The sequence below is a fragment of the Halichoerus grypus genome, chromosome 10, assembly GCF_964656455.1.
Source record: "Halichoerus grypus chromosome 10, mHalGry1.hap1.1, whole genome shotgun sequence".
Taxonomy (NCBI): domain Eukaryota; kingdom Metazoa; phylum Chordata; class Mammalia; order Carnivora; family Phocidae; genus Halichoerus; species Halichoerus grypus.
This window is the reverse complement of record NC_135721.1, coordinates 138948154-138974749: the sequence shown is the minus strand read 5'-3', so window position 1 is coordinate 138974749 and position 26596 is coordinate 138948154. Positions and strand designations below refer to the sequence as shown.

At 52.4% G+C, this 26596-nt stretch overlaps 1 protein-coding gene across 1 annotated transcript in view; it reads right to left on the bottom strand.

The window, feature by feature from the left end:
• MYT1 (myelin transcription factor 1) overlaps positions 1–26596 on the bottom strand; it is a 79865-nt gene that overhangs the window by 37473 nt on the left and 15796 nt on the right. Inside the window, exons 3-4 of the mRNA XM_078057412.1 lie at positions 8556–8656; positions 524–578 (exon numbers count right to left, since the gene is read on the bottom strand). Of these exons, the coding sequence (XP_077913538.1) occupies positions 524–578 (55 nt within the window). The 5' untranslated portion in view covers positions 8556–8656. The remainder of the gene's footprint in view (positions 1–523; positions 579–8555; positions 8657–26596) is intronic.

Below are 26596 nucleotides of genomic sequence, written 5' to 3'. Positions count from 1 at the left end.
ACCAAGCGGCTGGTCCCTGGTGATAGGGCCACTGGGGGTAAAAATGCACAGGGGTCCAACGGAGCCGCTCACCCGAGAAGCTCAGCGTTCTGGCCACTCCACGCACGGGACATGCAGCCATGGCCCAGTGTGTGCTTACGGTGTCAGGGAGGTGAGCCGGCCAAGGGATCCCCCCACCCCACTGCCAGTTCCCTTCAGCACCAAGACTGACATCCTGGGAGGGCAGGAGTCTGTGGCAGAAGCCTGGCAGCATTTCAACTCCAAACAGAAAGGTCTCCTGACTGAGCTTTGCCTTCCCCACTCTGTGGAGCTGTCTGCCTCCTCACCTCCACCCAGGCAGGTTTGTCTGGACCCCACAGCAGACCTCTCAGGCACCAGACATCATGGGCCCCAAGTGCACAGGAGGTAGGAGGGGAGGAGCGCCCAGGGCCTGGTCATCACTGTGGGGTTCTGCTTTCCTGAGCAACGCAGCATTTGCTGCTTTAGGACCTGGGACTCACTGCTGGGAGGGGGCGGCACTCACCTCGGAGGGCCTTGGAGCGCGTGCGAGCCCGCTTATCCTCATTTTCTAAGCTCATCTGCAAGCAAGAACAACTGCGATGTTAACGGAGGCCAAACACACAACCACCCCCAGAGGGCTGCGCGGGGCCTGCAGCTGAGCTGGCCACGGTGAATCTGTGACACAGAAAGACAAGGGGTGGGCTCGCAGGAGGAAAAGACCTGAGACACGGGGCAACAGGCCTGGGGCAGGTGCTTCAGGGGGGAGACCACGGCTCCTGGCCCTGTTCCCGGCCCTGCTCCCGGCCCTCGCACTGCCCCCACGTTTCCACCCCCACAGGAACCTCAAGCAAGAGTCCTGCCCCACCTGCCGGATCCTCGTGGATGGTAGGATTCTTGGCACATGGTCTCCTGGCAAGGCTGAGGAGCACCACCCACTGCTCACTTGGGGGTGCCAACCGCTCAGGCTTCATGGCAGGTCACCAACTGGGCCCCAGAGCCTGGCTTCCCACTGGAGTGAGCGCCCCACCACACTAGGATCATCCTCTTAGAAACAGACGGACGGGACCCGAACGGGCCTCCACAAAGTGTCCAGAAAATGAATGACTTCAATTTCTACCATGTGCCATCCTGGAGGGAGCCCAGGGACAGGCGGCCTGAGCTCAGGCACCAGACCATCCCTAACATGAGACGGGACGTGCTCACGGAGTGTGTGTTCCCAGAAGTGAGGTACCACCACCCAGTGGGAACAGAGAACAAGTCAGCACGGTGCTTTCAATGTCCTGGCAGCCACATTACAAATGTAAAAGGACACATGATATGGATTTTAATACTAACCCTTACCTAGCCCAATCTACCCGAAACATTATCATTTCAACAGTAATCAATAGAAAAAACTGTGAGTGGGATGCTGTTTTGTGCTAACTCAGAGACCCTGCATGTCTCCTGGACTCACAGCACGTCTGAGATCGGCTGGCCACATGCCACGGGCCCGTGGCCGTTGTGCTGCACGGTGTGGCTCTAGACGTGGGAAGCGGTCCCAAGTGGAAGCCAGCTTCGGGCAAGAATGCAAGCCAAGGGGCCATCTGGACAGGACCCATGGGCCACCCTCCCAGGGATGTCACTTCTCCCAGGAGTGGGTGAGTGGGGCGTCCCAAGGGGGACAGGGCACCCCACACAGTGCAGACCCCTCACCTCCTCTGGCCACCCCACCTGAGCCCATAGTGCACCCCCACATTCCCTGCCCCTGACCAACTTCCATGGGGAACACTGTCCACATAGTCCTGTGAGGGAGTCAAAGAAGAACCCTCAGGAGGGTGAAGCCTGGGGACAAGAGTCACAGGGAAGCCCGAGGACGGGATGCCCCCTGGGGCTATAGGTCATCACATAGAATCTTGGACCTATGTCACCCATGACAAATCCGGGCAGATAGGTAATGAAGAGGTAGGAGGTAGGTGGGACCCCCGAAGTGCTCCTTGTCTCTGAGGCCAGGTGGGGAGGGGCCTCTTTCTGGCAGGGTGTGTCCTGTGCATCCCATGAGCCCCACAGGGCTCACCACCTGTCCCTGTGGTCAGGAAGGGGAGGGAGCAATTCCATCTGTCCCAGGCCATAACCAAGGCTTGTCAAAGGCAAGGCCAGGCAGCAGGAGAAAGGAAGGAAGGGCAACAGAAGCGGGCTTTAGAGCCCAGAGACCTGCAAGAGACAAGTCTGAGCTCTGAGGTACAGAGGACCCGCCAAGGAGAGGAAGGGAATCCCCCCAATTAGGAAGATGAAATTTGCAAAGTGAACCTCCCCCACAGGCGGCACTAACATACAATGATTTATGTGATTTGTTAAGGAAGAAAAATCAAAACCTGGGGTAATTTATGCAACCTGTCCACCCCAGGCTGCAGAGCACAGTGTCAGGGGCTGTGCGTTTATTACAGCCTTCCAATAGCACGGAAGACAATTACTATAATCTCTATTTTTAAAGCAGAGGTTCCCCGTGGACCAATGACTCACATTTAAAGTGAAGAGAGGGGCAGGTGTCAAAGGGACTTCATTACATTTATGAGCCTTCAAATGTCATCTGCACTGAGCCCAAGCGCAATGCCTTCCCATGTAGGCCGCACAATGGAGCTAATGCGTCTGATTGCCGGGCGCCTGCTTTCAGCTGAAATGCAATCTACAGCCTTTTTTTTTTTTTTTTTGTCAGTTTTCCCAAGGAAATTGGCAATCATTCTGCTAGGTTAAAGCGTGCCTTGGCAATTTGGATTTCCTGCAGATAAATTATTCAAAGAGCACAGAATAGAGAGGGTTGCAGGGATGCGTAATGGGCGCTGCTTGCAAACTACGAGCTCCCATTGATGAAGCTAACAGCTGTGACATTCATTTTGCTGAGCACCTTTCCATTTGCAATTTATCTGCATCAAATGGTCAATAAGTGAGAAGTTCTCTTCAGTGCATGTAGCTTTGATTTTAAAAGGGGGGGAAAAAAAGCTCAACCATAGGAGGAAAAACAGGTTAGCTCTTTAATATGAGAATGAATCTGTGAGAGGGTGATGTAGGACATCAACAAGGAAGCGGGGAGACTTTGATTTCTGGGCTGTTGGAAAGGAGCAGTGGTGGCTGCCTCGGAAGCGTCTGGGCAGAGCTGTGGTAAACCAGCTCCACTCGATGTCAGTTGTTTTCCTTCCCAGAGAGCTGAGAGTTCTTCAGAGGTGGGTTCTCTGATGGCCTCCCTCCCTGTGTTGTAGATGGAGAACCAATGCCCATGCAGCCCAGCATCACCTGGGATCATGCTACTACTTGGCTTCCTAGCAGCCCCCCAGGGCCTTCTGTCCCTCACCACACAAAGGCAGGCCACTCATTGGTGCAAAGACGAGACACGTCCCAGTGTTTCACTGATTTATTTTTAAGAACCCTTCACTTGTTCCAAGCACAAGCCAATCACGTGTTTATTTTTGTACAGCCCAGAAATAATGGAATGGTCTCTCACCTGCAGGGCGAAAAGGCCCCCTTGTCACAGCCAAGCCAACCTCAATCCCCACTCTCACTGTGGGGCAGTGATCTCTCTCAAGAGCATCGTCTGTGCTCTGTCTCTGTGAGCCACCTTCATTCTGCCACCAGGAGCCTGTCTTACAGCTTCCCTGTGCTCCTTAAACCATCACTCCACTCTAATTAATATTTCAATAGTTCTGTCTTCAATAGGAAAACTATGGGGAGGAGAATCATTTACAAATGCAAATACATCCTGTTTTGCCACATCCATTAACCAGAGAGAATTGTCTTTTCATCCTTCCTTTTAACTTGCTTTGTTAGTGCCATATAATGGGTCTCACTCAAGAAGGTGTTACTATTTTGTTCTGTTTTGTATTTTTTTATAAAGTCAAGATTCATCACGTAAGCTCTTTTTAAATATAAACGGTTCTCACAACATCATTCTACAAAGACCAGCCCCTTTTCAGATCCATCTGCGTAGCACCCTTGCCAAAACTGAGTTCCTAAGTTGGACATTTACAAACTTGGGGACCAAAAAAGCAAATGCAGTAATTATGCAGCCTTGAAACCCATAAATTTGTCTGGATTCTCAGAAATGCACTCAGAAGCCAGACACACAGTCAGGAAGAAAGCAGAGAGGATAGACTCAATGTCCAAGAATGCCCAGTCCGAGATTTTTCACAAGGTGTGTGATGAGGCCCAACAGACTTTGTGCCAATCTTTGCCTTTACCCTCAGAGGCCGGCTCTGCCTCCTGACCCCCCAACCCACCCCCAAGTTCAGGAACATCCGTGGTGGTCTCTGGAGGGGTCCCCCTCCCCCCTCTCTCTCGTACATTCTCCTTCTCTCCCTCCCTCACGTCTTCTGGGCTCTTCCCAGGTCCTCACAGCTCCTCTCCACCCTATGCGTGTCCCTGCTCTTCTGCATGGATGGCTAAGGGTGGGACAAAGAACAGAATTCATGCTGAAATTGTCCTGCCTCCACAGCCCCTGCAGGTGTCCTGGCAACAGGCGTGCGGGCCTCGGTAGCCAGGTGGCAGGGTCCTCACCCTAAGGGAGAGCTCAGGAGGGAGGGCACTGTTCAGACTTGGGAGCCTGGGTGGGAGTGAGGAGGCTCAGGGAGTCAGTGAGGACCTGAGTGTCTTAGGGGTGATGGCCTCAGGGTGGGAGGTGCTCCAGTCCTGGGAAGCAGGAAACGTCCCTGGGTGGCCTCTCAAAAGTCAGGCCTGTGCCTCCCGTTTCCCACCTTCTCCCCCTCACTCTCCATTCTGTGCCTGTTCATTTCCCTCGTGGTCCTCATCTCAATGTGAACACCCAGTCATGTTTTCAAGGTCACTGCCTCTCCTACAGGGCTTCATTCACTGCCCAGCACATATTCTGTAAGGACAGACAGACAGACCAACAGACGAATGGCGATACTTGGAAATGTCTCTGAGGTCCTGGAACTGGGGAATATGGCCAGGAGCAGTCAGAAGGGACTGAACAAATACCAGAGCCTGAAGCTGGGTGGGGGTTCCAGGCCCCCTGACCATGGGGGTCATTCATCTCAGCGCTGGGCTGGAGGAGGAGACAGGTTAGTGTTCCATTTTATTTAGAATGTGTTCCAACGGCTAGCAAAGCTGGAAAATTAGAATGAACCTAGGACAATTTTATAAATCCACAAGATTATATGGATTATAGTGTCCCTGTGGGTGGGTTTCAGTGTTTTCCCTCCTGGAAGACCTAGACAAAGAGAGGGGGGCATCCACTGACTCCCAGGAGACCAAAGGCAAACCTGCCTAGGAGGAAGGGGTGACGTGGGATGAGGAGGGCAGAGGGGCATAACAGGAGTGGCAGCAAACTGGCTGTCACCCACCCTGTTGGCGGCAACAGCATCTGCCAGTGTCCCCTTTCTCCAGGGGAGGGAAGGGTGGGGGAGGAGCAGCAATCTGGGTTTGTTGTATTCTCTCGAGTGTGCATAGCTAAGGGCGATGCCCACTTGCACACTACCACTAGGAAGCCCTTCCAGCAGACCCATGTTCCCACCACTGAAGGATTTAGGAGCAGCATTAAAGTGTGTTCCTTGCTGCTTCTCCCCACCAAGCATTCCAGTGGAATCCTTCAGAGCCTTGCATCTCCAGTCCCATATGCTGCCTGCCTGCACAACCTCCCTGGCTTCCCATTCTTTTGAGCACGTACCTGCATGCCGGATCAAGGTCAGCCCGAAGAGCAGCCTCCTTCTTCGAAGATGTACGAGTTCTACCACCTCAGGAACCCTCTGCACACATTCAGCTTTCCATTCCCTGATCTGTGAGGCTAAACCGCATGCCCACAGCCCTGCTCCCCACCCATGGCCATCACAGCACCCCTGCTCCTTGAAATGATAGTTCTGTCCCCCTTTGGGGGGCATCCCACTGTGTCTCTGAAATTCTGCTGACATTCCACCCATTGTTTGACCTACTGGCAGCTGAATAGAGCAGGCTTTTCCTTGGTTTGTGGAAAGGACACCCCAGGGAGCATTATTTAACACATGTCTTGGGAGGGGTTATCCTAACATCTCTGAGCAGGGGATTGGGGCTCACGCAAATCCGCAAATTAAAAATTATAGTTATATGGAGACAAACAAACAAACAAACAAAAAACCCAGAATCTTAACTACAGAGAACAAACTGGTTTTTGCCAGAGGGAACATAGTTGGCGGGATGGGTGAAACAGGTGATGGAGATGAAGAACACATTTATTGTGATGAGCACTGAGTAATGTATAGAATTATTGAATCACTGTATTGTACACCTGAAACTAATATAATGCTGTATGTTAATTGTACTGGAAATTTAAAATTAATTAATTAATTAATTTTTAAAAATTACAGCTACAGGGGCACTGGGTGCCTCAGTCGGTTGAGCATCTGACTCTTGGCTTCAGCTCAGGTCATGGTCTCAGGGGTCCTGGGATTGAGCCCTGAGTCAGGGGTCCATGCTCAGCGAGGAGTCTGCTTGAGGATTCTCTCTCTCTCTCTCTCTCTCTCTCTCTGCCTCTGCCCCTCCCCCCACTCGTGTGCACTCTCTCCCTCAAATAAATAAATCTTTTTTAAAAATTACAGCTATATTGTAGACACTCTGATAAAGCAGCTATGTGTGGGTCCATCTGTTTAAAACTCCAACGTAAATGGCATTTCTACCTACCCAAGGGTAGAAATCTAGTCACATCCAGTGAAGCAGGCCAGAAAGGTCATGCACAGTGGTACCCCCTCCCTTGTCAGGAAGGACTGCTAGACCTCCATGCAATCAGCCCTCTCCTGGATTCATATCCAGAGTTCTCCATTGCTTACGTGATTGGAGCCCAAATGTTTCATTCTTAAGGTCAAGAAGTACTTTAAGGACCTACCATCAATGCCTACTCCTTTTCTCAAGTTAAAAAATAAAAATAAACAGCTCAATGCCCAGCACTTTCCCCAAACACACAAGCACCTCCTAACGGCCCCTTCTCAGCCCATCTCTGAGCTGTCCACGTCCCTGGTGCTGAAGCAGCAGGTGGTAAGCACTATACTCCCATCACCCTCCAGACACGGAAGTCCACATCACCCACCAACCCCCATATAAAGTCAGTCCACCCTGGCTGTGTGATGTTCTGCTCTCCCGTGGCCACCACTGCCCCCCTGCTTCGGCCTCCCTTAGCCTGCTCAGTGAGCACATACCACCTGGGCCAGCCCTGCAGTCCTTCTGGAAACCCACCCTGTCAAAGGCACATCTTCCCTCCTTCTCTGGCCTCTTAGCTTCTCTGCTCAGAACAGTAACTCAGGCCCTATCTGCCCAAACTAGAGGGAAGACTCTGTCATGGAGCAGTTGTTGCCTGGAAAGCCTGAGCACAGGCCACCAGGCTGCTCACAGCAGGTCCTGCAGCCTCTGAGCTTGTCAGCCGGCGCTGTCCCTCACACACCTCCCACACTTGTCAAGACATGTCATCCAGAGCCCCTGACCTCAGATCAGATAACTCTTTCAGTCACAAAGTCTCTGTTTGAATGCTCAGCCCAGGGAAGAGATGAGTGAGGTATTCACCCAGGTGTAAATTTAAGGTGGGAAACAAAAACTCAGTGATTGAGATAACGGTTTAATGCAATATTTCAAAATAACAAAATTAATGCCGAAAATCCATGATGAACAAAATACCCAAAATTTAAATAAAGATAGGATTGGTACTACCGACTTTTCCTTTTGCCTCAGGCTCCAACACAGCAGAACACTGACAAGCCTACAGGAATAAAAGTGGGAGTGGAAGTGCTTAACAAGATGCCAGGAGAGACCCATTAAAAAGAATATCCTAGTCGCCAGGTTCAAAGGAAACTACAAACATCCTCAAATAAACTTGCTGCCTCAAACTTTCTAGCCCTTCCTGTCCACACCCTGGGCCATCACATCTCGTGGCCATGCCCTGACTCATGGCTAGGATCCTTGATGGGGACCATCTCCACATGAAGGAAATGAGAGACTGGAATCTGAGGTCTGGAAAGGAATGCCCAAAGGCCTGTTTTCATCCCTACTTCCACCTCTGAGGGTCACCAGACTCTGGGAAGCCGGGATCACCCAGAGTGCATCCTGGGAGGTTCTAGAATTGGAGGTTGGGTGTGGCTGTAAGCACATGGCATGCCCTGGGTTTGGGAGCATCTCTGGCGAGGCCATCAGTGAGTTCTAGGCAGGTACGAGAGGGCATGTGCCATTTGCCTCCACTTGGGAAGATGAAAATAAACAAAGTCAACAGACCTCATGAGCTCCTGCAGCCAAGTCTACCAAGGATTCTCAGCGGGCCCGGGGAACAGCTACGGAGGCAGCCCAGGTGTGACCAGACCCAGAGCAGGGACTTGCCCTGAGGTGACACTCTGCTGTCACATTGACTCTATTCAGAGTCATTTTTCTTCCTTTAAGTTTACCGTGACCAGATGACTGATGGTCCTAGGCCCCACTTAACCCTCTACCTACTCAAGAATAATGGTGACCAGACCAAAATCACCTCCGTGCCCCATGCCTGGAGGTGAGAAGGACCCCTGCCCAGACCCTGGTGGGGGGCAAATGGCAGGAAAGGGGCTGCCTTCCAAGCACCTCACCTTGCCGCGTCTGCCCAGGAGGAGCCTCGAGGTCCTGCAGTTGCTGGCTTTGTCTCCTTGTGTCCACCTCTGACTCAGCAGCTCACCCCGGAACTCATTTTCTGAGGGGTCAGAAAAAGAAAACCTAATGAAGGCAGCTCAAGGGAGGGAGATGGAGAAACTTGGACTGCTCTTTTCCACAGGATTTGTGCAATCCCCTCTTTCTGGAATCCACCAGAAAGATGTGCAAGGTTGTGGCCCCATGGCTGTTCCAGGGACAAGGGACAGGAGCTCTCTAAGGAAAACCAGTCTCTGATTGGGACGCTCCTCAGAGGCTCCTAGCACCCTGCACCCCTGCACCATCTTCCTGCCTCAGAGCGGGTGTGGTTTCCACTAACAGCCGCTCCAACAGGGGGCTGGTGCAAGTCAGGTGAGGTCGGCGGACACTTTGCCTCCCCTCTGCCCTGGTTCCCGCCATCTTTCCTCTCCCTGTTTCTGCCTCTCTCCGGGGCAATGTCTCCAGTTAATATTTAATTCTGCACATAAATTCACATGTCTAAGCAGAGGCTGAAGGCATCAGCTGGACATGACAAAGAAATGCCTATTCCCTGCATGGCACTCCCTGTTTCCATGACAACTAGCTTTCTACAACTGCAGCGTTTCAAAGGAAGGTCATTAAGTAACCAACAATAAAAACAGGAAATGAGTGTTCCTGCATTCTGCTCTCCGCTTCTCGTTAGAAGTGAGTTTGGATTCTGCTGAAGGTAGGTCAGCACAGTGCTGTCATACCCATTATCTTTCTTCCCCTCATGCTTCTGACATGCACTCCAAATGCTGTTTTTCTAAAATTCCACCACTCCTGCCCCAGGCAGCCCTGTGGCTCCAGCCAGAGCATCCTCTTGTCTGAAAATGTCTCCATCCCATTAAAGGGCCTCCTGTGACCTCAAGGAGCACAAACACAGAAGGAAGCAGATTGGTTGTCAAGGAGATGGCCTAATGCAAGGTCTTCAAAGGAATGAGTAAAACCACCAGGATTTGACACCTACTGTGTGCACCTACTGTGTGCCTTCCTCTCACTGAGCTATGGGTCACCTGCAGGGGACCCTGTGAGGACTGGCCTCCACCAAGGAAGTGTGAGCAGTGTGGTTCTTCCTGGGTGGGTGCCCAGCAGTCAACAGCACGCTCCAAATGGGACCAGGCACCCACTGGGTATTCACACTCCCAAACCTATGCTGGGAATGTGGGGGATTGCCCTGAACTCACAAGGAAGATGCTGCAAACAGTGTGAGGTTGGAAGACAAAGAATCCCACAGAGGTGGAAGGGAGGAAATTCAGGAGGTGAGCCAACAAAAATCACCCATCACACTGGACAGGGGGATGAGAGTTTCCCTTGCAACTCTGGTGACAGTGGAAGCTGGGAGACCCCAGGCAGCAAAGTACATGGGTTGACTTTCTACACATACCTCCCAGGAAGAACCCTGCACATGGGGCTGAGCTGCAAGGCCCAGGCAGAATTTCTTGTCATGGTAACACCTGTAAATCTATGAGGTAACGAGCACAGCTCGCTAACAGCTGGAGGGAAGGACATAAGATCCTAAGATCTTGGCAGGAGCAGGACTATTCCCTCCTCCTCACACCCCAGCGGGGTACCCTAGAAGCTGAGGGGGGACAAGCTCTTTCTGCCCTCAGTCTCTCCTGCTCCCCAGGGAAGCCAGCCAAGGTGAGCTGCAAGTCTCTGTGAAGGGACCTCTGGTTTTCCGTGTGATACTCTCACCTGCCCCGGGAGGTCTGCAAGTAGAGCCTGTGGAAGTGTAGCCCCGCATCAGCTCAGGCGAAGCACCAGGGCCTTCCAAACATCTGCTCCGGCATCGCCACCTCTAAATAGCAGCTCCTGCCTCCTCTGGCCAAAGGAGCCTAACAGCACCCTAGTGATGCATTTAGTGCCGTGCCCCTGGGATGTAGAGCCAAGTGAAAGAAGGCACACACCCCATTTATGAGGACCCAGCTTTACCTTAATGCAATTTCCTCCTTTTCCTGGGAAATTTTTGGCAGCAAACTATAGTCACTATTAGAAGCCCAGTGAAGTGCAGCTGTGCTTCTTGTTGCTGGGAAACCCCCACGGGGACCTCTTTGTCCCCCCTGGGAAGTGCGTGTGGCCAGGCCCCACCACAGGCAAGACCCCTCCTGTCTGGATGTACTGAGCAACTAGCACCCCAGCTTGCACAGAGGCAGCCGCCACGTGCCAGACAACTATAGAGTTCCCAGGCCAGAGGAAGGCCCTGCACAGAGACATGGGGGCCCCATCAAGATGCCGCTTCTAGAAGTCATGCTGCCAGCCAACACTCAGAGGGGGCAGAGAGGCAGGGGGTAAGGCAGATCTGGTTCCTGGCCCCACACCTGACCTGCAAGTCACCTTCTTCATCCACACATAAAGTGGGAGGAAAGAACCACTTGGGGATTTAGAGCATGTGCAGAAAGTGACCTGCCCGTGCCTGGTGCACAGTGAAGGCATGAGAATATCACTTCCTCTATCATCAGGAGGTGCGAGTGGAGAGCACATTTTCCTCAAGACAGCTTCTTTTCTTCGATTCTTATGTCTCCAATGAGTTCTTCTGAAACCCTGCTCGTAGACACAAACAGCAAACAAGCCGCTCAGGACCAGGGGGCAAGGACAGTGACACCTGTGCACCCCGCCTGCTCCATACTGCCCAGCGTCTGTCCCCACAGAGGCCCCAAACTCACTTTTACAGAACTCTAGCGGACAGAGAAGCTCCAAAAAGCAACCAGGGCCTGTTAGCAGATACATGTGGGTCCTCGGGGAGCGGACTCTCCTGAGAGATCAGTTGGCATCTCCCTCCACTGGGTCAGAGCCATGACCCAGGCTAAAGCCAGGTCTGTCTACTAATGACCCCCACCCGCCCGACCTCAGAACACTGCAGACCTGCAACCAGCCCAGCCAGACCCCTGAAAAGGCAGCATGAAGCCCTCCTTCCCGTACCTGGGGAGACCCCCAGGCGGCCATCTGGAAACCCATGGGCCCACAGGTGGCATCCATTTCTCCTTCCAGACACGGGTGTTTTGTGCCCACTCCCAGCCCCACAAACTCTTGGAGGGCCCCACACAGAATGATATGTCCTCCTAGTGGGTTCCTAGACAACTGTCCCTCTAGCCCTGCCTCAGCACTGATAGCCTAACACCTTCCTCAGTTCAAAACCTCCCCCACCCTCCCCAAAATAAGAACAGAGGACAAGAAGCTTGAGCAAGGGGTCAGGCGGTGATTGCAAAAAGTCAAAATGTTTTCAGAGTCTTCACTAGGTCTTTTGTCTCTGGTGACCACGGGCTGCCTCTGGAGCCAGAGGCTGTTATCACCTGCCCCTCACCCAGCATGCAAAGGGGGAATGGTCTTCACACAGAGAGAGCCCACATCTGGGCTCTCCCATGCTCCCCCCGCACCAATGCACACTTATCAGAAGTTCTCACCACTTAGTAAGAAATGTCAGCCCCTCAGCCCCAGCCCTTCTCTGTCTCTGCTCTGTCCCCAACACAGGGAGGGAGGTCTTGCATGCCAGCTGAGCCAACCTCTCCATCTGAGCTCTATCCCCTCCTTCCCACTACTCATTAAATGGTACCTAGTGTATCAACCATATTCATCTCGAATATTTGATCACTCCCTCTAAACTGAACCCTTCCTGGGGCTTTTCAATTCTTCAGCAAGCTTGAGGCATCCACGTTTAAAGAACGCAAACCATCTGGACTCCACACCACAGCCCTGCTACCACTCCATCTCCACCCCCTGCGTAACCATGTTTCTTAAGGAACTCAAATTTGCTAACTTTATTCCTCACTCCCCACTCCAACTGGCCTCCGCCTACAGCCCTCCACCAAAACAGTGGGTGGAAGATCATCACTAATGTCTATGCCACATCCCCATTGTGCACCATTACACATTGACTCCCTCCTTGGCTGCTGGGTGTTCCCCTACTTCCCCCTGCACCCCGAGCCTCTCCTCCATCACCGTGCAGGCTCCTTCTACTCCACTCACTCTCCCCACTGCCATCCCACAGACTCCTCTTCCAACTCCATCCCTGCTCATAACATCAGCCTCTCACAGGACTCCAGCTTTTCCTTCCCCAAGCTCAGCCATCAGCTCCTCGCGCATGAACCCTGGGGATTGTCCCAGGTCCCAAATCCTGCCATTGTCATTTGCTGCATCTCTCCAGAATCTGACCACTTCTGACCTCTCCAGCTGTTGTTTTGTTTTCAGAGATTGACACACTGATTCTAAAATTCATATAACAATTCAAGGAACATAGGATAACCAAAACAATGAAGTTGGACCCCTCTCACACCATACACAAAAATTAACACACAATGAATCACAGATCTAAATGTAAAAGTTAAAAATCTTACATAACATTGGAGTAAATCCTCCTGACTTTGGGTTAGGCGGTGGTTTCTTACATGTGACACCAAAGGCATAAGCAATAAAAGAAAAAATGGGTAAATTGGATTTCATCAAAGTTTAAAACTTTTGCATGCCAAACAACACCATCAATAAGGTGAAACTACAACCCATAGACTGGGAGAAGATATTTGCAAATCATATATCTAATTAATTTGCAAATACATAATAAACTCTTAAAACTTCATAAGACAATAACCCACTTTAAAATGGGCAAAATATTTGAATAAACATTTCTCCAAAGACAACATGTAAATGGCCAAAATGCACATAAAAAGATGCTCAACATCTAGTCATTAGGGACATGCTAATCAAAACCACAATGAGATACCACTTCACACCCACTGAAATGGCTATAATTAAAAAAAAAAAAAAACAGACAACAACAAGTGCTGGAGAGAATATGGAGAAACTGAAATCCTCGTACGTTGCCAATGGGAACACAAAACAGCACAACTACTTTGGAAAACAGTCTGACGGTTCTTCAAAATATTAAACAGAATTACCATATGACCACTCCTAGATACAGACCCAAGAGAAATGAAAACATACGTCCACTCAAAGTCTTGTACACAACTATTTATCGAAGCTTTATTCGAACTAGTCCAAAAACGGAAAAAGCCCAAAAGTGCGCATCCAATGCTGAATAGATGATACAAAACGCCACCGGCTAGTGTTTGGCAACAAAAAAGCATTAAAGTGCTCATACACGGTACATGTGATGAACCTCACAGTCAGACACAAGGACCATGTAGTGTACAATTCCATATTTATGGAATGGAATCTGCAAAATTCCCAGAAATGGGAAATCCACAGAGACTGAAAGTAGGTTAGGAGATTCGCTGCCAGGAGGGCCGGGGCGGGGCCGGGGCAAGTGGAGAGCCACGGTTAATGGGCACAAGTTTTCATTCTGGGGTAACAAAAATGTTCTGAAATTAGATGTGGTGACAGATGCACAGCTATCAATATGCTAAGACTACTGAACTGTGTACTTCTAATGGGTGAATTATATGACGTGTAAATTATATTTCAATAACGCTGTCTGTGGCACACACAAAGGAGCCTCAGTGTGAGTCTCCAGACCCACTGGAGCTCTCACTCACCAGGGCTCACCAACTGGGCTTCGATGGCCAACTCGAGAGGGGGAGAGGCCTGCATAGGTCAGATGCCTTCTGCAGGGTCCCCCTCAGCCCAGAGGAGTGAACCATGAAGATGGCAAGGGAGAGCAGGTGCTCCGGCAAACACCAGTTCACGGAGAAAACTGGAGCTCGGGGTGGGTGAGGGCGGCCCCCCACATCAGGGGCTATGCACAGAGGATTCCGTGTGTTCCGGGTAGCTCTAGGAGGACCATCAGGTGGATGCTCAGATCAGAAAATAATTTACTGACAAGAGCTGCCTTACAAGTTGAATTGCCTCCCACTGTGGTGTGCGAGCCCCCAGCCCGGAGGCCAGTGATGGCTCAGTGAAGAGACTCTTACACAGGGCAGGAGGTCTGAGTGGGTTACCTTTGGTTCTCCCAGCCTGGGTTCTGTGAGCCTGTGTCTTGGCCTGGCCTGGACTACCCTGGAGGCCATGGAGGGCACCCCCCAGCCGCTTGGTGAGCACGACCAGAGTTTCTGCGCTGCCCGATCAGCATAGATACAGCACAAATACACCCCTGCCGTCAGGACGTAGAGACAGCTTTATGGCTCGGCTGATCTCTCGCCAACCACAGGGCCCTCCGTCCTGCCTCTGCCTGCGTGTCATTGGGCCACCATCCTGGGCAAGCTCCAGCCACCTGCCTGGGTCCCTGCCGTCCTGGAGAGGGCAGGCCTCCTCAGCTTCCCTGGGCCCTTATGCAGAGTGAAACTCTGAAAGTGTATATTCCTCCCCTATCGATCCCACATCACCTCAAAGCCATGAACTGAATATATCCACTGGAAAGCTGGGCCCTGGAACTGAGTACCAACAAATCTTGCCATTTAAAAGGAAAAACATTTTTTTCTGCTTTTCATCTCAGTCTTCATCCATCCCCTCAGCTCCTAGGCCTTCTCGCCTGCCGCTCAGACTTAAGGCAAAGCCCAGAAAGTCAAGAAGAAAAGAGAATAAAAATGTAAAAGTAATTTAAGGCCCACACAAAACCAACCACATGTCACAGTAGACACTCGGGGGGACCACAGCCCAGAATTCCACCCTCTAGACCCAGAGAATCTCTGAACCCAAAACCCTGAGGTCCAGACGGTACCTCCGGAGGCAGGAAGACAAAGCCCTCAGAGGGCACAGAGGCCCATGTCACGTGGCTCCCAGGGACTGCAGAAGGCAGTCTAGCACCTCTCCAAGTTCAAAGTAAGATCCCCATCCCAGATCCCTGTTCCCAAGACCTTCCCTACATCTGTGGGCCGGAACCTTGGGGTGGGGGGTGGGGGCTGCCTCTAGGAGCCTGTGCCAAACAGACATGTCCATGTCCTAGGAAGCTCCCTCCTCCACAGGGTGGACAAAAGAGCAGGAGCTAGGACAGAGCCCAGAACAGCCAGAGAGAGCAGACGTGGCCTGGCCCAGCCAGTGGTGGGAGCTGGAGACTAATATGGGAGTTGTTTGGGAAGGCTCCACACTGCTGTGTCTGTCTTTCCCAATTTAGAAATAAAGTGTAAAACCCACATGAAAAATCCAGTACAAGACCTGGTACGTAGAGGGCGCCTGGGTGGTTCAGTCGTTAAGCGTCTGCCTTCGGCTCACTTCATGATCCCTGGGGTCCTGGGATCAAGCCCCGAATCGGACTCCCTGCTCCGCGGGAAGTCTGCTTCTCCCTCTCCCACTCCCGCTGCTTGTGTTCCCTCTCTAGCTGTCTCTTTCTGTCAAATAAATAAATAAAATCTTAAAAAAAAAAAAAAAAAAAGACCTGGTCGGTAGAGTTGAAGATGTATGCTAGAAAAGTTAATAAAGAGACAGGAATAAGGAGGGAAACTAGGTGAGACCTAACACCTGACTCCATAGTTCCAGAAAAGGAGAACCCCAAAAAATGGGAAGGAAAAATATGAATTAACTAAGAAAAAATAATTTCCCAGAACTAAAGGAAATTGTATTTTTAGATTAAAAGACCCATTGAGTACCCAGCAGCTAACGAAACAAAGATCTGTTCCAACCAAGCTGAGCACAGTAAAATTCTAAAGATCCAAGAGGATCCTAGAAGCTTCCACAGGGGAGAGGTCACAAGCGAAAGATATCATCGGAAAGGCATCAGGTTTCTCAACAAGGAAGCGAGAACTCCAAAACTATAAGGTTGAAAATCAACCTGTGTGCTGTCTATGCCCAGACAAAATATCAGGCAAGGGAAATAGTAGAATAAAAATACTTCAGGAGACACATAGTCACCAAAGCATACCACCCACTGGACACTAAGGAAGCCGGGGGAGAGGGGGAGAGGGGCAGGGATGATTATCTACAAGAAAAACAAAAACTTGTATGAGAAATAATCCTGGCGCATACTACTTGGCCCAAAGATGAAAATAAATGAACAAAGACACTGTTCGACATAAGAAGTTTGCTCGGAGGGAAAATAGCAGAAGAATCCAGTCCCGAAGTTATCCATCACATCTGGTCTGTCCTGGAGTACAGCCCACAGACCCACAGTCCTGGACAAACTGGGCCCGTGAGTCCCCCTAGTGTCAGATCCCAAGCAGGAGGAGAAGGCATCCCCCGGAAGGCCTGACCTGAGGTGGAGTGCGGGGCTGTCCCGTGAAGGGTGGGGGTGAGGAGGGAAACGGGATTGATTAAGTAAGTATATATTTTAAGGATGATGGAAACCAGGTTTCTCGCTGTTGGGGGAAGAAAGGCAGAACCTAAAATATACCCTGTGGGGGAATTAGTGTTGGAGGTATCTGTGTGGACTTGTGGTTTCTGGTATCTAGAGAAAATGGAGAAATAAAAACAGACACAGGTGCAAGGATGCATGTGTGTAACTGTGTGTGTGTGTGTGTGCGCACACGTGTCCACCCAGAGGCTGGGGGCCCACCCAGCACCAGGTCCTCCCACGGAAAAGTGCTGTGGGGCGGACTCTAGGCTCTGGCCAGGAAGGTACCACAGGAGCCTGGGGTGAGCAAGGATGCATTCAAAAGTGTTAGGGATGCATCGGGACGTACAGCCAGCTTGGGCGGCCTCATGGGCCCACAGCAACAAGCATCGAAATAACAATTATAACCCACCGGGTAAAATAAATCATGAGTCAATACAGGTATCAATAAAAATAAGTAAATTGGTAGCTTGATGGGGAATGAGGTATTTCCATGGTTTCAAAGTACCTTCCCAAACACTTAATTAATTGCAAAGGGAACAAGACTGTCATTGCAGCGAGAAATGTTGGAAAAGCACCATCTAACCCAGTGATCAAAGTAATGGCGCCAATGCAGGGAGAAGGGCCTGACTCCTGGGTGTCCCCACATAAGCCAAGTCCCATCACGGGGAACAGCCAACAACCCAAACTGAGGGGCGTTCTACAAAAAAAACTGACAAGCATTCTTCCAAAAGGTGAATGTCGTGCTGAAGACCAAACACATAGCGTGACTCTGAGCCCATCCTTTGAGACACTTGGAGGAGTCTGAACACCGTCTGAGAATCAGATGTCCACACAGGTGACCGTGATTCTAGAGGAGAAGCCCTTCTTTGTTGGAAACACCCGAACAAGTGTTCTGGGCGATGGGCATAGACTTGGCAAACATACTCTCAAGTGGCTCAGAAAAAATGGTTTTTGTCTTATATTTGAAATGTGTCCATGAACTTGAGCTTGTTTTAAAATATATTTTAAAAATAACGGGGTGTGGGGTGTGATCTCAGTAACAGGTGGTCAGTGGAGGCCTCTGTGAGGAGGGGTTGAAGCCAGAAGCCAGGAGGGGGGAACCTCAGGTCCCTCCAGCTGCATGTCTCCACCTCCCACAGTCCCGAGCACTGCTCCTGGAAGCCTACAAGGGCTAAAATGTTTCTGGGCCAAAAGGGCTCCAACTCCCTCCAACTCCAACTCCCTCACACCCTGGCCTGGGGTCCCCTTGGAGAGCCCAGGGACAGTGGGGCAGGGTGGGCTCTCGGGAGACTCTAACAACCCTGAAAATCCAAAAAGAAGTGGCACCTAGGCCCTGAACATTTCAGGGAGGGGCTGCAGGGAAGGTGGGGCACCCTCGAGACCCCTCATTTCCGCCCCCAGCAGCTCCCAGGCCTGAGCACCTCTCCTCGGCCCCCACCTCTCCGGGGCGAGACACACGGGCCCGGGGGCCCTTCTCAGCTCCGTGCCGTGCCGGGCAAGACAGCCCAACTGCAGTGGGGTTTCTGTCCTGGGTTTGGGGAGTCTTGAAGCAATGTCAGCACCCCACCCACTGGACCACCTTCTGGCAGGAAACACAACCAGGGCCCAGGGGAAAACGAGGGCAAGTTTTCCTCTCTTTCTTTCCTCTTTTTTTTTTTTTTTTTTTAAGCTGGAATTCAGAGAGAAGTAAAATGGAGACTTGCTGAGTGGAGCAAAGCAGACCTGCTTTTGCTGAGTTTAGGTGAAAATGAGAGAAGGGGGAGGTGGGGGCAGGGGAGTCGGCAATTCTATAGCTTTGCACATTTCTCTCATTATTTTGCTTCTAAATCAGCCTCACTGGTACTTTCTCTATTCTATAAAAGCCAAATCCAAGCCATGTCCCTTAATCTCTCCAACAGCAGCTCACTGCTGAGAAAATAATACAGATGTAACTTTCAGCTTCATACACTTTCTCTTCCATTTATATGCAAATAGTGACCTTTCACCCAGGCTGTCTCAAAGAAGTGTTTCCTTAAAAATGCAAATAGCGTGTTGCGGGCAGTGACTGGGGCTGAGTCTTTCTTATATTATTATTATTATTTCTTTTAACCTTACCAACGCTGCAAAAACAACAGCTACACTGCTCGGCAGTAAGAATGACTTTCCAAATCACAGGACAGCTCTCGGGGCGGCCTGTCAGTGAGCCTGCCAGGAGGGGAGGGAGGGTGCTCAGCCCCAGGGTGCCCAGTGCCCCGGGAGAGGCACAATGGGTGGTGGCCGGAGCCAGGAATGAAGGCAACAGGATGAAAGAAACCACTCTATTCACCCCCCTGCTCCACGAGGGTGCTCATAGGATTTCATCAAGAACCTTCCCACCCCAAGTGGGGTTCACTAGTGACCCCAATCCCCACCTCCATCCAGGCTGGCAAGACAGGCAACAAATTCGGAGCCCAGAGGCTAGGCACACACGCTCTGCCCCCAGATGAGGAGCCAGGCGGCTTCCAGGAGCCCCGTGTGTTTCCCCCTCCCCGCACCAGGAGGACAGGCCAACAGGAAAAATGGAAAAGCGGAGAGAACAGGAGTCTAGCCCGAAGGAAATGGGTGCAGCTACCGTGTCCACAAAGGCACTGGGGTGAGGGGTTCCCTCCCACTTCCCTTGATCCACCCAATGGCCAAGCCAGGCTGCAGGCCAGAGGAGGTGCTGGGGAAGGGGTCCCCTTAATTACCTGCACCCACTCACAGCTCCCAGGCCCCCACAATTCCCCCCACAGGACCCAACCACCCATCATGTGTCCGTCCCGCTGCTCCGCAAGATCCGGAGCCTGGGCCACGCCAAGGGCTCAGGAAAGGAGGGTGTGGATAGAGAGGCTGACCCGTGGGCCTGCCTCACTGAGCCAAATTCACAGACACCTTTCAGACCAGGTACATCTAGAGTGGCCTGCCTCAGTCCTGGGGTGCACGAGGAGGTCCACAGAGGGAAGCAATGCAATGGGAAAGGACAAGGACGGTTCTGGCCTTATCCAACAGGCTGGGAACCAAGAGGGCTAGTTTCTGGGCACCTTCCTTGTAGGTCTCCAGGGTCTTCCGGGTACACACTGGCCTCCCAGGATCAGGAGGGGCCTTCTCTGGAATTCTGCTCCTGTGCTGCTCGTCCCTGAGTCCCAGAAACCCCTTCCTTAGTCAGAACAGGGAGTAGAGAAAGGGCCACTTCCATCTTCCTGGAAACCACATTTTATTTAGGCTCCTGAAGGTGACCCAACTAGAACAGGCTCTCTTGTACAAACAGAATAAAATTAATCTGCTCAGCACTCCCTTTAGGGTCTATGTATCCTTGCTCATGTCCAGCCCGGTGAGGAGAAGGCTCTCAGGCACCCAACCTGGGAATCCAGACAGGAAACCAGGGAGAGCACCATCCAGCCAGGCACAGGTAGCCCTGGGGGTGGGGGAGATGGTTTTGACAACAGTGCTCTTTTCCTTCCCCACCCCACCCCACCCCACCCCCGTCCCTCTGCAGGAAACGGAAGCATTCCTGTTTAGGGGGAGAAGGGTGAGCCCTAGGCAGTTGATGGGAGGCAGCTGCTCCCCAGGGAGTTTAATTGTAGCCCCAGCTCCAGGGCTCAGAGTCGCCCCCAATTTTCAGGTGGGGGAGGGGGGACCCACCTGTCATCCTCCTAGCGCTGCCCAGCAACAGCCCATCCTCCTGCCTCTTAGGCTCAGAAATACTGGGGTGTTGCACGTGCTGATTTCCCAGTCTGGATGGACAGTGCCCAGCACACCGAGAACCAGCACTCAACAGAATTTGGAGAAAACCTAAACACTTCACACAGACCACAGGTGACTGGCCTCCGAGGGACTTGGGGCAGGAAGGGGGCCCTCACTGGGAGGGCACAGAGCAGAACAGGGCTGGGAAGAACCAACCCCCTATGCTCACACACATGTTCGTGAGAGTGCTCTCCAGGAACACATCCTGATCCCAAGAACGGACTCTCGAGCACATTCGGGTCCTCCAGATGCCGGAGGTGCGGCCTGCGTGAAGGGGACTCCACACCAGCAGCAGATTCTGAACTTAGGAGCTGAACACGGGATTTGCAGCCAGGCAAGCAAAGCCAGGGCCCAGCCGTCGACAGCTGACCCCTTGTGACATGCTCCAGCAGCCTTCCAGGGGGCACAAAGCTTCGCCAAATGCAGTTCCAATAACAAATCCACCTCTCTTCTCCCTCTGGGCTGATGCGCTGAGCACTTAGACCCCTGACTTCCGTACTTCAGGGCCTCCGTGAGCTTTTCCGATAGCCCCGGTGGCCTTCCTAGGAAGCCTCAGAACTGCTGGATGAGAGAAGGCATCAGGCACACAGCCCTTCACAGACGGTGGAAACTGCTGGTTTGTGTGTGTCGTGGGGAGGAGAACCCTCCCCGTTAGCCTGCCTCAGTGCTCGATGAGGCCTCAGGAAGCACCTGAGGCTGGAGTTGGGGCCTGGGCTACATGGACATAAAATAGATCACACAAGAACCTAAACCATCTCACCAGAACAAAGTCAGACCATTAAAATGTACTAACAAGGGGCGCCTGGGTGGCTCAGTCGGTTAAGCGTCAGTCTTCGGCTCAGGTCATGATCCCAGGGTCCTGGGATCGAGCCCCATGTCAGGCTCCCTGCTCAGCGGGGAGTCTGGTTCTCCCTCTCTTTCTGTCTCTCAAATAAATAAATAAAATCTTTGAAAATAAAAAAGTACTGACAAGAGGCACTCTTTAGTTTGGAAAACCAGAGTTTTCCATGTGCAAAACAACAATTAACGAACCAATTAACTGTTCAGTTAGCAGTCCCATGACTGAGCGGGTTGCTTTGAAGCACCAAGTCTGGAGAACCCTAGGACAGTCACTGCCCCAGGAAACCCCAGACCGAGAGGACCCCCGTCCCCAAGCTCCTTATTTATGTCCCAGGCGATGCTCTGGGTCTACGAAAACCCTCTTGGAGAACAGGCTTCCCTTCCCATTGGGAACCACTCTGGCACACGGAGCTTGACTGCTGAAGCCGTCTTCCTGCCAGGATTCAACAGTCCTGTGGGTGTAGAAACTGAAGTGCTTTGGAATCAGGGATGCCCCTCGGGGCCCTCAGAGCTGCGGGTCTGGTGTGCTGTGACCCAGGGCCTTACATCCAAGGTGTTTGCTGCTCTCAGTGTGAGGTCTTCTAAAGCAGGCACCAGGGGCCCAATGGGGCTCTAAGCTCCTGCCCAGCAGAGAGAACCTGAGACCCTCTCCCTCCCAGGCAGAGCTGGAGCAGCCCTGGAGCTCCGGGGACCCAAAATGGGAAAAAAGGAGAGGACCCAGATGGCTTCTGCCGGCACCCTCAGACTGATGTCGAACATGATCAAGGTGTGAAGCCAGGCGTGAGGGTGAGGTGGGAGCCTGGCAGGCTAATCTGTCAGCAACTCAGACCATATGGCACGTCCTCTTTTCCTCCCAACATCTAGGTCACACATACGTTCGCACCTTGCCCACCACCCTGAGCAACGCAGGAAGACCCTGCCAGCGGGTCCTTCAAGGGCCTGTCCCTTGTGCACCCTCCACGCAACCCTGCTCCCAGGCCACAGCCCCTTCCAGAGCCCAGGGCTCATCTGAAGGCAGCCACAGGCCTGGGACACTTGTCCCTGCTTGCCGACCTCCAACCATTGGACTAACCCCCACAGAGGCAGGGGTACTCAGTCAGGCTGGGGCAGATTGGAGCCATCCTCTGAGTTATTTTCATTCCATTTGATTGAAATAACACTGCATTTTTTTAAGTGCAAATTTTAAAGTGAAAGAAGGATGAAACAATGGGCAAAGAAAAGTGCCTTTGCTCCCAACTGCATGAGCCCGCAGGGAAAGGTGTGAAAGTAGCACAAGGCCAGCCTCAGCAACACGGAAGATAAAAAGGACACCGACTGCAAGTATTAATCTCTCCTCTGTGAAGCTTGATACAAGCCTGAGAGCAAAAGCATTTTAAGTCAGGTGAAAAACGTCTCCCTTGTTTCGTTTTGAAGGTTTTCTTAAGTGACATTTGGGAAAGACAGAAAGTATGCTGAGCCATTGAGACATTCCGCCCCGGAGCCTCCAGCAAGCGCTCTGGGCTGGGTAGAAGGCGGCCCCTGGTCAGGGGCTCCCAAGGAGGACAGGCCCTGGGGTCTTCAGGGAGTACAAAGACCGCCTGGGAGGCAGGACCTGCGGCAGCTGTGCTAAGTCCTTCTGGAAACACAGCATTTTTCGGGCTGACTAATCTCCAAATGTTGCTGGCTCCCAAAGACCATTTTCCTGTAAACTCACACCACAAAATTCCCGTTAAAATTACATCGGTAGACAACCAAATTCTGGTTTATTAATGAGTGAGTTCACAAGGGAAGAGCAGAGAAGGCGGCTCTAGAAGCTGGGGGGAGTGGAGGGAGGGGCCCCCACCCAGGCACCCCTCTGAAACCAACAAAAACGAGATCTGGGGTGGGTCCCCCAGGGCCAGGACAGGCTCTGGGTTTATCTTTCCCACATGCCTGAGTAACGTGCAAGTCTGACTGGCTGCCCAGTGCCCTGCCTGCCCCAGGGTCAGGTGACTACTGACAGTCCCCGCCTGCCTGGCAGACTCACCTCGGCCCCGCCGGCCAGGCCAGCTTCCTGCCTCCTGGTCCACTCCAGGCCCAGTGCTGACCAAGGTGTTCTGGTCACTCCTGGTCCCACCTTCCCCAGGCAGGCAGGGGTTGAGCAGCCCCAGGCCTTGCTCACTCTTCACCCAGCAGACACGCCTCTTGCAAGGAGTCCATCCAGGAGGCGCTCAGCCCCACCAGCCTGCCCACTGCCATCCGGGCCGTAGTAGGAGGCCCAGGGGGTACTTCTCTGCTACACTGTCAGTCTGCTGTCTCTGCCCAGTGCTGGTCCATGCAAACCATCGCGCAGGTGTGGGCACCACCAGGAGCGTGGTCAGCCCAGCTCTGTGTTACACACACTCTCAACTCCCCAACCAGAATTAGCACAGATTTCCCCACCACCACCCCACATGCTCACACAGAGCCACCCATGTCCTCATGCACCCACTCAGCAACCCCAGGCCAGAGGAGGACAATGGGGCCCAGAGGGGAGGGGCCTGGGCTCTGGGCAGCACCAGGGAGAGTGCCCTCCACAGCCAGGGCCAAGCAGCTGGCCAAACACCAGCCAAAACCTGCACTGCCACAGGCCTGGGGCGGCTCTGTGCCCAGCGGCCTCTCCCTGATGCCTCCGGGCACTGACGGGGCTTCCCGGGAAATGCTGCTGTGACCCACCGCCCCAGCTCCGAGACGGAGCAACTCTGCAGCCCTGAAGTCTCTGCCCGCAGGTTCCCCTCCCTCAGGCACAGAACACTCAGGGCAATGGGCCACAGCTGCCTTTCCCAGAATCTTCCAAGAGCTCCCAGAGCATTGACTCCGAATACCTGGGACTGCTTCCAGACCTGCGGCCAATGCCTGAGGGTCACACAGGCCCCCTGGGTTACACTTTAGACAGGAAGCAGCTCCCCTGCCCTGGTGAGTTCCCAGGCCCACATCTGGGCCCTATGGTCCAAGGAAGTCAGAGCTCAGCTGGTTCCAGGATGGACAGGCCTCCACGTCAATCTCTTCACAGCCCCTGCTGAGCCCTCTAGATCCTTCAACATCCGGTGAGATCAGGGGGTTACCCAGGTGCTGGGGGCCTCAGTCTCTTGCTCCAGAGCACAGAAGGGGTCACGGAACTGCTGCCTCCTCTTTGCAAACAAACTAACCTCTAAACCTGACCAACCTCCTCTGCACAGTGAACTCCGGGGAGACAGGCAGAGTCCTGCCCTGTTGGTGACACCTTCCCCACTGGCACCACAGAACTCCAATCTCTGCTCTCCCACTCTTTTGTTTACCATTAATTAACGGGGCCATATGGAAGGAGGTGATAATCACAGCCAAGGACCAATGGGAAGGGAGCCCTGGTGGCCAGGAGCCTGGGCCTCTCCCCAGCGCCCGCCCAGCCCGAGGCAAGGACACCCCGGCACGGGGCTGGAGTGAGGGCACGGCAAGCTCCCTCAGCATCTCAAGGGGCAGGGTCCAAGCCTCTCACCAAGACTGAGGCTCACCTCCTCCAGGTTTGTCCCAACACTCCTCCTGCCTTTTGTTCACTCAGCCACTAGCCCCAGAGATGTCCTCAGCTTTCTCTAATCTCTGGTTGTTGTGGTGGTGGTCGTTGTTGTTGTTTAGACCCCCGGGGCAAAATCTCTCACTTCCCCCTCCCAAAAGGATAATAATAATAATAATAATAATAATCACTGTCATTAGCACCATCAGAATGACACAGGGGGATTGCCCACTACCAGACAAACCTCTCAGTCAGAGGTTTTGTTTCAGAAATTACATACCCAACCGGGCCAGGAATGAGGCCCCACTGACGCAAAAGTGGCAGTAAGACCAGAACAACCCTCCGTGATTCAGAGACAGTGAGCAGGACCCTCATGGTGAGAACCCACCACCACAACACCAGAGCCACACGAGGCATATTTATTTCCTGATTCACAAAGAAGGAAGTGAATCCAAAGGACAGAACAAAGTCCCTAGCCCCAGAACACATCATCTCACAGGCAACGGCATTATGTTGTTCAAAGCTCATACCATCTTCCTTGCCAACCCCTGATTTCTAGTTTTAAATACACAAATCCAGTTACACTAATATTATAAACAACCACACTGCTGGCCCCCATCGCCACAGGAAAAGCAGCTGAGAAGAGCAGCCGGTATTTAGTTCTGTGCGCCTATCCCACAGACACATGCACCCTAAATGCTGTTCCTTAAGTTTAGAAATACGTGACACGCAAAGACAAAATGCTCACATGACCATCTCTCCTCCGTGTCTTGGATGGGGGGCTCACACGAGGTAGCAACTCTGAGATCCCTGCTCCAGAGAGGTCTTCTGCTTAAGGAGGCAGCATTTTCCCCCACCACATAGCTGCTGGGTCCCACGGCTGCCGATATATCTGTGTTCCTCGTCCAGAAATACACATAAAGTTTCTTGTCTTGGTACACAGTCCCCCCAATGTCTTTTCTGTCAGACGCACTGTATGTCCACTAGACTCTCGGAGAGGCCAAGCGCGTGAACAAGCAGGGGAGGGACAGAAGAAGAGAAGGAAAACAGCCACTGGCAGACCCGGTAGGAGAAGAAAGACTCAGTCCAACAGAGCAGCTTTAAAAAGCCATCCCCAGACCTGCTTTTCCTGCAAAGAACGCCTTCATCTTAGAAATTAACTCTGCTCGCGCGCCCTCTCCCTGTCTCGGTCCAAGGGGAAAAGCCAAGCACTTGGATATCTGCCTTTGTCAGCGAAAGAGCGTAACATGGACTTACCTTTCCCCACAGCTATTGTCTGTCCTCCTTCAAAATGACATCACGGAAAGCAATCATGAAATTTACATGGGGGGTGCAGGGTGGACGGGGGAGGAGAGGGGAGGCAGCTGCCTCCCTCACAGCGGTCACATGTGGGGAAGCCTGTGTGCGGGTTTCAATTAAATATCTTCTCCCCTTAGTGTGCGACTCCTAAGCCAGCTAAAGGCGACGTCTCATTTACTTAATGACCGCTCTCATTAGCAGCGGTGGCACGGGCTGGCGGAGAGGCTCCTTTGTAAATACGCTACCCATGAACCCTTGGGGCTCCAATATATCTGTTTACTCTCCGAGGTGAAATAAATTTACAGTATAGCATCAGAAAGATGGATCTGCTGACTTGGAAAGTGAGAGGTGCCCAGGCCGGCAGAGCCCCTGTCTCCTGCTCCAAGCATCAGCCCACAGAAGGTGGCTGTGTTTGCCCACACTGTATCATAATTAATATGCAGCATGATTGGGGTTTTTTT